Consider the following 13,960-nt stretch of genomic DNA (forward strand, 5'->3'; position numbering starts at 1 on the left):
GGTCCCCCAAGTCTTTTGGAGGATGCAAAGCTGGAGAATGAGTCAGGAACAGGCAGGCAGGGTTTTGGCGCCAGAGTCCACCAGTAGTCCGCAGTTCTTGCTTCCTTGCCTCATCTTGGTCTTTCTTATTTTTGTGTCAGGGAAATCTGCGTTGCTGGTGTCAGGGGGCCGCCTAAATACTATATTTAGGGGTGTTTAGCGGAGTGAAGGGTAGTAGCCAATGAGCTACTTACCCTTGGGGTCACTACACCCCCAACTATGACCCCTGTCTGTGGGGAATGGGCATAACCCCTGTCCCAGAGTTCCTAATTCCACCAAAAACAAGTTGATGGAATCCTTCTTTTGTAGGACACATCAGGCAGCCCACCTCAGGGGTGTGACTGGCCTGGTAGTGCACCACATCTCCTTGCATAGCTAATTTCCCACCTGTCCTGGTGCTAAATGGTCCTCTGGGCAGGGGGGCGGCATCTCCCAGGTTTGCGGGAAACCGGGGACACATATCAAAGCTTTTACATCTCTGGTCTTGGTATACAGATTCACTAGCCATCCTGCTGGAGGAGGTGTGAACACCTTCCTCCGGAGCAAGCATTGTTTCTGGCCTCACAGAAAGTGGGCCTTCACCTGCAGGAGGTCAAAAAACTTGTCTGTGGTGGCAGGTTGGACAATAAGTCAGCCAGCACACTAAGAGGCTGGTAGGTTTTCAGGGAACACCTCTAAGGTGCGCACTGGGTACAAATCGTAATAAATCCACCACTGGCATCAGTATGGATTTTGTAAGACAAGGGGTTTCATACCAAACACAATAGGTTTCAGTAAACCCACCATGTAGCTGGTGAACTCGTAATGACCAGTGCCCAGTACATATAGTTAAGATGGCTTCCTTGTTCACTTGTATTATCTAGCAATTGAACTAGACAGCTCAGGGGCATATCTGCTAATGCATATTTGTCCTCAAATGTAGTATAATGCACCCTGCTTTATGGCTATAAGGTCTGCTGCAGGGTGACTTACATCTGTGGGCATGGCACACATGGTGTGTGCAATGTCGTATTTTCAAATTTGTCTGCAGCATTTTACGCAGCCTGCAATGGCAGTCTGGATGAGTTTGTTGGTGGCTCCATTAGGGTGTCCAATACATACTGCAGCACCTGGGGACCCTCTTTACTACCCACGCCATATATACCAGGGATACTATTTGCTAAGGACTTATAGAGTTGCTTAAAGGTCTTGCCAATTGTGGAACGATTGAACAGTCACCTTGTTTTAGGGAAAGAGCACTGGCCCTGGGCACCTAGTTAGCAGAAGCCCAGTGGAACATTGCATCAGATACCAGGCAAAAAGTTGGGGTGACCATGTCAAAAAAGGGCCCTTTCCTACTCTACCTCTCCCCTTTTCACTCACTCTTTCTATTCCTTTTTTCCTTGACCGTTGCACACTCAAAGCGGTTCTTTTATTTGCATGTAGGGTGTTGCAAAAAATCTACTTGTACAGCGGTTCTTAATCTTTGACCTCTGTGGACTCACACCAAATCATTATGGGAAGCAGGGGATCCCAGGCCTAAGTAATTGCTATATTGAAACTTTTGTGTAATTCACAAACGAATATAGAAAAACTTTTCACATTTTCAGTGATTCTTCCTTATTTGTATATACTTTATTCATTTTAATTGATCATGTTAATAATTATTTAATTTTGTTAAACAGTCGTGGACTCCTGAATAGGCATAGTGGACCCACAGGGGGATATGCTTAAGAACGCTGAACTACTAAACACTCAAAATATAATGAACTTGTTATAGTACATCTCGGATTTTGTTCCTAAACACGTTCCCATTGTACCCTTCAGTATGCCTCTTCATTTTTTGTAATTAGCCTACTACCACCTCACTATTACATTCACAAATAGTTTAATTTGTCTATCTGTGTTTTTCTTTGCTCACTGGTTAGGAAGGAGGATGGCTAATGTCATGATTGCCCATCTTTTGGTCGGTAGGTAGCCCTGTAAAATGATATAGGAAGGTTAAAAAAGAGAAGGAGTTTCATCCCTGTTAAAAGAAGCAATTGAAAGTAATATGCGGACCAAGGCCAGTGCCACTATGTATGAAACTGTTTTGAGAAATAGCATCCCATGATGTTTTGCTGGTCCTCAGGTCTTACTTTTACGGTATAAAAGTTGTGCAAAAATGCAATAAAAAGAACCGTGAGAAAAAAAGAGAAGGACAAAAAAGAATTCTCAGTTCAGATGTTATATGCGTTTCGCACGTTTCCAGATTCTAGAACGTTAATTCAGTTTTAGTTGAAAGAATGCATTTTTTAAAATATGAACTGAAATAGCCGATTACTAGTTTTAAATGGTAACTTTCCGTTTTTTGTGAATTTTAGTGTGCATATTAATGCATTTTTACTGAGCAAGTGCAAACACTTGCTTCATGTATCCCTTATAACAGTTTCTACTTTTTACCCATAGGAAAATGAAGCACAGAAACCTCCTGTGGAAGAATTTTTGAAAGCTGCAGAACAAACTGTGACAAATGTGGCAGGATCTCTGGAGACATTCTGGCAATGCTCATCAGAAACTAAGGATGGTGATGATGATGATGATTTTAAGAAAGAACAAGACTACGTGCAAGCCTTGGCTGACAAGTATTATCTTGACAAGTATCAGGACAAATATGATTTAATGTGTAAGTAGTTTTGCATTCAGACTTCAATGTAGCAAACTGCACAATGTTGCAGCTACGGAGATTTTGTAATTATATTCTTTTTCATATAGAGCTGTTTTCACAGATTGCCAATGTGTTCAGTATCCTATTTCCTTGCCCGATTACCTATAAGTTTGATTTATCCCATGCTGTATCTCTGAGTCCATGTTGTTTGCCTGAAATAAACATAGCCTTCCATCTGTGAAAACGAAGATAAAAAATAACCAACATCTCTGTCTCATGTGGCCCTATTTATGTAGCGGACGTCATTTCGGTGGAACTTTATGGTTTAACTGTTTTTATAGAGATTAGTTAGGAAGGACAGATAAACATTTCGATGGAACTTTAAAATAAAATCATAATAGAGGTCTGCATAATAAAGCCCATATCAATCTAAGGACAGGTGCCTGCAGTTACAGCCAAATTAGTAGCTACGGACTGACTCCGTAACTAAAGGAAGGGGGCAGTGGGGAGTTGGGGGGAGGGGGGGGGGGGGGGTCTCAACGTCCTATTTTATCAATGAGGCGAATATTGCTTGCATTTCAGTCTTGAGCACCTGGGAAGCTGATACTAATTAAGATTTACCACTCACTGAATCAAACTGAGTCTGTTTTGAAAATGACTTTGAGGTTTAATTTATACGGGCAGGATCTGAAGGCAGCTATATTTTTCTCAACCTGAAAAGGGGAATTTGTGTTAGATCAAGAACCAGAATCATTTCCTTGATTGAGATCAGTTTTACTTACCAGATGATCTGAAGTGACTGAGGTTTTTCCTTGTTGTCTTTGTGTATTTTTTAGCATCCCCCCCCCCCCCCCCCCCTTTTAGGTCGAGCCTGGGCAATTCATGCGGTGCCCCGCGAGCCAGGCTGTATTGGAGTATGTACTTGAAGCCCTGCCCACTCTCCGCCCATATTTGTCATTGGCTTGTGTCATGGTCCTTCAAAAATGCTGACTTCTGATTCGTTATTAGGCTTGTTAGTCTCTCCTTCGTACGTCTTATCTTCATTTGTAACCTCCCATGAGGACTGGCCCTTTTACTTCAGTTGTTACCCGGTATGTCTTCTTTAGTCTGTAGTACAAAAGGGGGTGGTGATGGACGGAGCATCTGAACCAATCAAACACTCACACCCAGTCAAAAGATCTGGGATTTTATCCATCACCGTTCTTTAGCCCACTCTGCCACCCCAGTTCAGACATGGCTATATGCAAATCAGTCTGACCCTGTGCCTCATGGGAACAGTCCAGCCCGAACTGCCAAGCCATGCCTTCCCTGGACCGGAAACAAGCTTCCGAGGACCGGTTTCTGGCATCCCAGCTGTCTTCAGCCCGGCTTGCTTGAATCCAGTGGCAAAGTGAGCAAGGTACTGGGGTGAATGTATGACATTGTTCTGCATTCTGTCCATCAACTGTGGTTTTTGCATTTGTCACCCCGAGTGGGATGGGTATGCTCAGACGTGAGTCCCATGCTCTCCACACCTCTGGATTCAAGCAAGCCGGGCTGAAGACGGCTGGAATGCCAGAAACCGGTCCACGGAAGCTTGTTTCCGGTCCAGGGAAGGCATGGCTTGGCAGTTCGGGCTGGACTGTTCCCATGAGGCACAGGGTCAGACTGATTTGCATATAGCCATGTCTGAACTGGGGTGGCGTGGAGTGCAAAAAAACGATGGATTTGGGCCCAGATCTCTGTACTGGGGTGAATGTATGACATTGTTTTGCATTCTGTCCATCAACTGTGGTTTTTGCATTCTTTAGTCTGTAAGCACTATTTTCTTTCATTCTTTCCACCTACATGTTTTCCTGCAACATTAGCGCACCATGCACGGTTTGATTTTACGCTTGCTTGGGACAAGGGTGGCAGAGGTCTCGCATTTACAAGAGTTTGAACTATTGGCAATGTAAATGACAATGCCTTTTATTTATGTGTTAATTATCAAAACACATACAAATGACTATGCTCAGATGATAGCCCGGCTATCCTGCTCCCCACTCCCCTCTGCCCCTTCGCTCAGGTATTTGTTCCCTTCCAGACGTTATCCCTCTTGTTCTCCTATTTTCCTGTACCGTATATTTGCACTTAATTGTATATGCTGTAAAGCGCTCTGATACCCCTGGGTCCAGCCAGTGCTATATAAAACTCCTAAAATAAATAAATAAAAGGCATTATCATTTACAATAGCTTAAACTCTCCCAAAAATGCGAGACCAATTGCATTGCAAAATATTGTGTATCTTTCAGTGACTAGGAAGAGGTAGAAACCGCAGACAGACAGCGTGCGCAAACTGAGGAAACTGTCACACACGCATGACTCATGTGCACTAAAATAGTTTATATTGCTGCCTTCTGAAAAGGGTAAATCATTAATTCACCAGAGCAAAGTGGCACGGGAAGCTACTTGCACATCTTCTTATTTTTCTTTTGTTAAAAGCATAGTTTTTTAAGGTATCTTGATAAAACCCAAGACATTAGGCAGATTGTCTTGGGTTACTTTTTCTAAACAAAACAGGTGAAAAGCGGCAAATATAGCTGTTTATATGCTTCAAAACTACTGATTTTTGAAAAATGGCTCTGCAAAAGAAAATCGTATGTTCGAGGAATTTGAGCTGTAGATCACATGTTGTGCATAGCTCACCATCTAGTGTTGGGTCCAGATGTTTGCACTTGTTTTTCTTCTAAGTCTTTCCAGTCACAGGTAGGTGACTCCTACAATGGATGATAGTATGCATGGGCATCGACTCCATTGTTAGATTGTTTTTTCTGCCATCGGGTTCGGACGTCTATCGCTGCACTCCGGTTCGACACCGTTCCTTCTGTTTTCCTCAGTGCGCAAGATACTCACCCTCGAAGATATTGTTTTTGATTGTTTCTCCCTTTCTATCGCATATCGTGTTTCCTTACTAAAACACATCTTTTGATCAGAAAGCTTGTGGAACGCAGTTGGGTCTATCCTCGTCGGGCCGACCTGCAGTTAATGGAACAAACTCCCTTTAAATTCTGCCTTCAGTGTCACACGAAATACCTACGCACTGACTCATACGAAGTGTGTAACCTGTGTTTGTCCCCCGAACACAGAGAACAGGACTGCGCCGCGTGCCAGGCTTTCTGCTCCAAAAAGACACATTAACGACCGTTGGGCTCGATGTTGCGACATGCAGGTCCAGCACACAAGCTCAGTTCTGTACATCTTCGGACGAAGAGGCCGGGGAGGCCATGGGAACCGAGGAGGAGTAGGAGCCCATCGCCATCCCAGAACTTGACGCGGACCAAGAGGACGACATCCCACATGGACAACGTACCACGAGTACAGCTCCCTCCTCGTCCAAAGACCCAACGCCACAAAAGAAGGCCGCTCTGGTCCAACCCGCGCCCTCGTGCTCCAGTCAGCACCGAGATCATGCTTTTGACACCCCGCCTTCCAGCTCGGCACCGAAGCCTACCAAAAAGCCTTCCCGCTCCAAAAAGACTCCCTCCAAATCAAGTTCGGAGCTGAGAACTTCGGTGTCGAAACACAAGTCCGATGCCGACCCCTTCCATTCGGCACTGAAAGACACTTTGGATCCGAAAACATCAACATCCAAGACCTCAGCACCTAAACCTATGGCGCGAAAACATTCAGATCTGCTGAAATCACCAAAAAGACCCAGTTTCGACGCTCCGATCGACAAACCGGATCCGAAACAAAAAACACTGTATATCCATCCTCAAACTGGACATATCTCCATTAAAGTGACTTTAAATAGAAGGACTGATACAGAAGAAGAATACCACATACCTTTAACCACATCGCTGCTGTGGTTATTTTTCCCCTGTGCTGGAAATTGCCATTTTGCTGGTGTCATGACGAGCTGAGCTCGTCATCAGCACAGCTCAACTGTGCCTCATGACGAGCTGAGCTCGTCATGAGTATGGAAGGGGTTAAAGAAGAGAACGGTTGGAACTAATCCTTCTCCTTCTCCTCTTCCTTCGCCTTCTTCACCTCAGTTTCAGCCTATTTCACCTGAACATTAACCACCTCATACACCTGACAACCAGGATGATGAGGATGATAATGTGGATGATAATCAACCAATACAAGACTCATGGGATGATTACAATACCAATTCGCCCATGGGCAATGATCCTGATTTATATAATAACAAGCCCTTGCCACCAGATGGCAGTGTAGGCTATATTGAGTTACTACGAGGAGAAGCCAACCACCATGGAGTGCAGCCACATAAGGAATACGTAGAAGAGGATTGCCTCTTTGAAACCCTCAGTACCACACAGAGGTCATCGGATACACTACCAATGCTCAAAGGGATGATTAGGCACTTAGATGACATTTTTAACAACCCTGTCCGAGCTCGTATTCTTACCCCTAGAGTAGACAAAAAATACACGCCAGCACTGTCGGATCCAGTATATATTCTGGCGTGTCTCCAACACTCAAGCATTGCTACCACGAAGTGACCATTCCCACTGGGACGAGATGGAGCAATTAATACAATATTTGCCCCAGGAACATAGATCTAAGGTACAAGACATAGTGCGTGAAGGGCAACTTATTTCCAATAAGGGAGCTTGGGGAGACGGTTAGTAGTGTTTCCGCCCGCGCTGAGCACAGCGATCCTCACTGTACCCCGCATTTGGTGTTAAAAGCTGGGCATACTTTTATTATCGTCCGTAATTTAAACTTGTACATTGCCCCCCTGCCCCCTTACCTGCGTCTTTGCACTGCACATAGCGCATTATGCGTGGCACTTTAAGGACTTTGTCCTCTGCCCCAGTCCACCACGGCAGGAGCCGTTTGAGCGGAGGGCGGGACCAGAGCCTTCTTTCTGCCAATCAGATTCCGGATATCCCCTATATTAAGCACATGGGTCAGAGGACGTGCAGCGGATGCGAGAAGCGGGCATGCTGCTGGCGCGCCAAAGGCAAGCCCATCCGCGCCTGACCAGCGTCAGCCATGCTGCCCAATGACATACAGATCCCAGAGTAGTACTTACCAGGGAGAAAATCCTTGCACTTAGGTTTAAAGGTTGCTCTAACCCCATCCAGAGGGATCCCGCTGCATGGACTTGCAATCATCGTGTTCAGGACCCCCGCTGCACCTTTAACCTTAACAATGACAAAGACACAAGAGGCAAAGCATTGAAAACAAGTATCTCCTCTAAATTAACTACGTACATCCGAGCATGCCTTATAAACTGTAGGTCGCTCCCTAAGCATGCCAATGACATATGGCTACTTTTAGAAACTAAAACCTGAGATATGATTTTTCTAACTGAAACATGGCTCAAAGACAGCACTACACCAGCTGTTTATCTGGCCATCCCTGATGACTATAAAATAGTGGCGGAAAACAGAGATGGGACTAGACCGGGAGGTGACCTAGCCGTCATTGTCAAAAAGGAGTGGGAAATATCACACATAAAACTTGTAACCAAAGATGTGCTGGAAGCGATCTCCTTTCAGGTTACTATTACTCCCGCACTCAACATAGCAGGAATGCTCATCTATAGACCTCCTGGCTCAAAACCCAGCGAGTTATGGAACATATGTGAGCTAATAGCTGACCACTCGCTGAAGTATACAAATTACCTGGTCCTAGGGGACTGTAACATTCATATAGACAAGGTACATTGTTCCTTAGCGGCTCAACTGATTGACTCCCTTAAAGGCATAAATCTTAATCAAATGGTCACAAGACCTACACATATAGCTGGACATGTCTTAGATCTGGTTTTTACAAATATCTCTACCCTTGTGGCCGAGAATCCTATCCCTGTGACCGGTCAGACCACTATCTGGTCCCATTCAATTTTAGCTTCACTACCAGCCTATTATAGCAGGGATAATAAACATGAGATCCAAAGAAACTGGCCGAAAATAACTCCAGAAATTATTGGCCCTATACTTCAGAATACCTCTCATGTCTTTTCGGGTCAACCTGATAGTGATGCAATAACTTTTAACCATTGGGTCACCACCGCCTTGGATACTATTGCACCCCTGAAAGAAATAAAATCAGACAGGCTTAAACCCTCCGCACCATGGTTTACACAAGATCTCCAACTAGAAAAAAGCCTTTGCAAAAGACTTGAACGAATATAGCGAAAATCCTATAGCTTGGATGCTAAAAACATCTATAGGAGGGCGGTGAATCAATTTCATAAATTAAAACATATGGCCATAAAAGATTACTTCACTAGCCAAATTAAAGCATCCAAAAACTCTACAAAAGAAGTTGTTAAAATCGTCCAAAGCTTCATGAAGCCAGAGGCCTTAAAAAGTAATATAACTTCATCGGAAACTCTTTGTGAGAACTTAGCGAGTTTTTTCCATGAAAAAATTGAAGATATATATACCTCTTTTACCGAGAGTGAGAGCCCAGTCACACCTCGGCCCCCAGACAAAGAAATATGGACAGACTTTGGCCCTTTTAGTCTGGAAGCCTTACTTAAAATACTGCTAAAAACTAAGTCTGGATCCCCTCCCGACCAGATTTTTCAGAACTTTAGCACATCTCATTAATCCCTCATTAAATGAACTTTGGAATGCCTCACTAAATACTGGTATGTATCCATCCCTATGGAAAACAGCTTTCATTCAACCCATCCTAAAAAAAGAAAATGCTGATCCAACCATCTTAAAATATTTCAGACCTATTTCCCTTCTACCAGCCCCGGCTAAGGTTCTCGAGAAGGAGGTTCAAAAACGGTTGTCTACCTTTTTAGAATCTAACAAATTACTGCATGACACACAATCTGGATTTCACGCTGGCTACAGCACTGAAACAGCTCTGCTGGAAGTCACCAAATCCATTCGTGAATCCCTTGACAAAGGCTGCTGTGCAATGTTGGTGCAGCTTGACCTGTCAGCAGCCTTTGATACGGTCTCACACAAGATCCTGGTAGACAGGCTTAGACACTTCGGGATCTCTGGGACTGTGCTGGCCTGGTTCCAATCCTTCCTTGAAGGATGAGTCCAGAAAATACGACTACAGCCTCTTGTTTCATCACCTCGCTCCTTAATATGTGGAGTCCCTCAGGGTTCGGCCCTTAGCCCTACTCTTTTTAATGTTTATCTTGCACCATTGGCCTCACTCGTTGAACATTGCAATGTTAGTGTCATCTCATATGCTGATGGCACTCAGCTGATGTTTTCCTTCAAAGATCATTCGGAAGCAGCCTTCTCTAAATTTCGGGACTGTTTGACTGATATATCCATATGGATGACCAGAAACTGTCTACGGCTTAATGCCGATAAGACCGAAGTTCTTTTTTTTTAACCAACCTTCACCCCCTAGATCAGACCTCTGGTGGCCGTCGATACTTAATCCAGCTCCCTGTCCTTTTCCAACAGCAAGAAATCTGGGCTTCAAAATCGACGAGACTTTGTCATGTAAAACCCAGATAGCTCAGGTTTCTTCTACATGCTTTTGGAAACTAAAAGCCCTGCGTAAATTTCTTCACCTGCTTCCAGTTGTATGTAGGAAAACGATTGTTCACGCACTAGTGACAGCCCATTTGGACTACGCTAATAGTCTCTATCTAGGCCAGCCAGCCTACATGTACAGAAAGCTGAAGACAATACAGAATGCAGCCGCAAGGCTCATTAAAAACATCCCTTTAAGACATCACATTTCGCCACATCTGCGTACCCTTCACTGGCTTCCAGTCAGGTAACGTGCTGAATTTAAGGCACTCATTTTCACTTAAAGAGCAATAAAAGGTACTGGCCCACACTATTTAAGAAAACGCATTCAAAAACTAAGACACACGAGGAACTTAAGATCAAACTACCAAGAACTTCTTTTATCTCCCGCTTTTCCAAAGCCAGACTGGGTGGACGGTCTTTTGCGGTAATAGCAGCCTCCTTATGGAATTCTTTACTGCGACAAATCAAATTGGCTCCATCTAAACCCAACTTCCGTAAGTTGGTGAAAACATGGCTCTTCAGTCAACTGTAGTTCTAACGAGCCCACCATGCTAACCTACATTTCCGCCTTCTCTTCTCAGCGCCGGGACACTCCCGTCGGGGGTAGCCGTGCGCTCTATAAGATTCATAATAATAATAATAATAATAACGCTATAAGATGTTCACTAGATGCTGCAGACACTGCTGCTAGAGTAATAAACACCAGTGGTCTCTTGAGAAGACACACTTGCCTTCGGAGATCAGGGGTTAAACCAGAGGTGCAAACCTCCATTTTAAAGACTCCCTTTGATAAAGAGCATCTATTTTGCCCAATAGTGTATTCTTCACTGGGAAAAAGGAAGAAGAACACTGAAGTGGCCAAATCAATGGGAGCCCTCCAGTCAGCACAAAGTGGTGGTTTCTTTCGGCGCTCCTTTTACCGCTGAGGATCCAAAAATACCTCCTCAGAGACCACCACCTATAAGGGCAATATCCAACCCACTCGGGGTTACTTCAGAGGGGGTACAGAGGTAACCAAGGCAGGGACAGGGGTTCAAACACATGCACCTCCGCCTCTAATACAAAGCAGTGACTTGCCTCCACTTCCCAGCGACCACCTAACACCTGTCGGGTGAAGATTCTCAGATTTCCTATCAATCTGGCTGTCAATAACAACAGACAATTGGTTACTACAAATTATCCGTTCTGGTTACTGCCTGGAGTTTGATTATGTCACAAAAAAGGGGTACCTCTAAATTAATTACCTAAATTAGGGAGTGTAATATTATGTGAATAAATCATTTAGGAAATGAGTAACCGAGTGGACTTAAATAGACATACAGAAAGACCAAATATAAGAAAGAAATTATTAGAAAAATATTCATATTTTGTATTATTTTATATTATAAAAGTTTCAATTGTTTAAACATAAAGAAGAGAAAAATATATAATTTTAGATCATGATATAGAAACATCTATTTGATTGTAGATTGCCTATACATCATACAATTAATGATAATGCAAATGGTTTGAAAGGCTAATCATGCACACATGTCCTTTCACACATGACCTAAATTCTTTTAATACATCAAAACATGATATTGTTTGATATAGGACTTGGATATGTGTGCCAACGGTAGATGACCTATAACAACAGAATTAAACACAAGAAAATGAAACCGACATAATCATGGCTATCATAAGTCATGTCTACACGCGTTTCGGCTTGACGCCTTCATCAGGTAGCCATGATGATCAAAAAGCAAAATCTGTAAAGAATATGAAAAACAAACATTGATATTGGTCTTAAAGAAACATAGTCCTACTCAAATGCAAATACATTATTAAGACAACAATTATTTAGGAATTCATGTGTCCCCAATCAGGCTAAAATTCTCCATGAAATAGGAGAAAGAGAATAGACCATGAGGGGAAAAAAAAGAAAGTAAAAAGAAAGAGAGGGAGGGTATAAACGCAGTCAGGGATGAATGACGTGAGAATATGTGAAAAAAGCTCGAGACACCTCTCCCAAAACTATATTGTGAATAAATAGTGAGTTGCCAGGTAGAACACTATTAAAGTACCGGAATGGTTCAAGATATGTCTTGATATATAAATATTAAAAAGAGAGAATAGAGGATATCTTGGCCCAGTAAAGAGATCAACACAAAGCACTGATATTATTATTGCTTGGTGTGGACTCATACTCAATACCTTTCTCAGTAAATGCACCAAGTCACTAGAGTCTGTCAAGTGGAGGCTTGCTGGAACAGCCCAAAAATCGATGTCCTAAGCATGTAAAAGAAGAGAACAGATGATGGAATTATTTAATGAACTGATATAGGCAGCATTAGTCATAAGGTGCTCGGAAATAAATGTGCCGCTTTGTCTGATGAGTCCTATCTGGCCCATAGTCTATGGTATAGCCAGTCAACAAAGCTTTATTTCGATATGAAATATCTTAAAAGCATTTATACATTTACAAACACATTTCATAATAAATATAGTTAAAAAAAGAGAAATACTTTAATAATCATTGTTACAATGAAAAAGTAAAAATATATTAAACTATGACAGCTTTGATAAAGGCTTGAAGATTGATAATCGTACATATTCATCGTAAAGCTTTCGATCTTATGAGCCAGGCCCAACTTAAAAATGTTGCCACCCCGCAGGCTAAGGTCGTATTTGCATCTGCTCGGAGGATTCTAAGAGCATTAGAATGATTCCTAGTCTCAAGCTGTCGGCACACAGGTTTTAACCATTTCATTCTGGGTTTAATATAAGCCGGACATACAAAAAAGAGGTGTGGAATATTTTCAGCTACACCTACACAGTGTGGGCAATCAACAGGTGTTTGGTAGGGAGGACTCCATTTACTTGTGCGTTCACGAACAGGGAGAGTGCCCAATCTGAACTGAATAAAAAGGGCCCTATCTCTCGGTTTCTGAATGAAATCTAGGTAGAGCTCAAAGCGAGGCACCAGTTTATGTTGGCGAAACTCGTCAGTCAGTCTACCTAGATTGGGATCTCTATGCTCCTGGTTATTGATCCATGCCCAAAATGCTCTCTTAGTTTCTCCTTTAGACAGCGGGATCCCTGACTCCCATGCAGATTTAAGACCAGTGGCCAAAAGGAGCCTTTTTACATTTGCTAGCCAACCAATCTTATAGGATCCCTGGAGGTTCATCACTTCTCTAAGTCTGTCAGCGTATCTAGATAGCTCGGGGTGCGCCATAGTCGAGCCCAATAAACGAGGGGACGCAAAGTAATTAAATCCTTAATTGAGCGACGACCCAATGGTATAGCATTCAGCGGGTAGATATATATGCACAATACCAAGTTACCTAAGAGATTGTTCTGACTTTGATTAAATAGCCTAAATTATTCCTAAGCGATCCATGATGATAGTAGAGACCCCCAAATCTTACCTGGGGCAGATAAGATATTGTTGTCGGCCCAAGCTGGTCTGGAAGGACACCAGAATGTGGCTGTACGAAGTGCCTGGAGTTCATCAACACTCCTCCAAACATTCCACCTACACCTCATCAAACAAGACGTTTATTCTCTACTGCTAAAAGAAGCTATAGAACCCTTACCACCGCAACATCATGGGTCGGGCGTATACTCTTTTTACTTCCTAATATCCAAAAAAGATGGTTCTCTCAGACCAATATTAGATCTCAGAGAACTCAATCTTTATATTCAGGCAGATCATTTCCACATGGTAACACTTCAACGAAAACTTCCTCTACTGAGGAAAGGCAAATTTCTGTCTAGTCTACATTTAAAAGATGCCTATTTTCATATTCCAAACCACCGCGCTCATTGCAAATTCCTCAGGTTTGTGGTAGCGGGT

The 13,960-nt window shown here is 43.1% G+C and overlaps 1 protein-coding gene across 2 annotated transcripts in view; it reads left to right on the top strand.

Moving 5' to 3' along the window:
- TUBGCP6 (tubulin gamma complex component 6) overlaps positions 1–13,960 on the top strand; it is a 747,379-nt gene that overhangs the window by 450,853 nt on the left and 282,566 nt on the right. For both annotated transcript variants that reach the window (XM_086967433.1, XM_086967436.1), the window contains exon 19: positions 2,467–2,683. In XM_086967433.1, the coding sequence (XP_086823559.1) occupies positions 2,467–2,683 (217 nt within the window). The remainder of the gene's footprint in view (positions 1–2,466; positions 2,684–13,960) is intronic.

Source organism: Lissotriton vulgaris, chromosome 1_1, assembly GCF_964263255.1.
Source record: "Lissotriton vulgaris chromosome 1_1, aLisVul1.2, whole genome shotgun sequence".
Lineage (NCBI taxonomy): Eukaryota > Metazoa > Chordata > Amphibia > Caudata > Salamandridae > Lissotriton > Lissotriton vulgaris.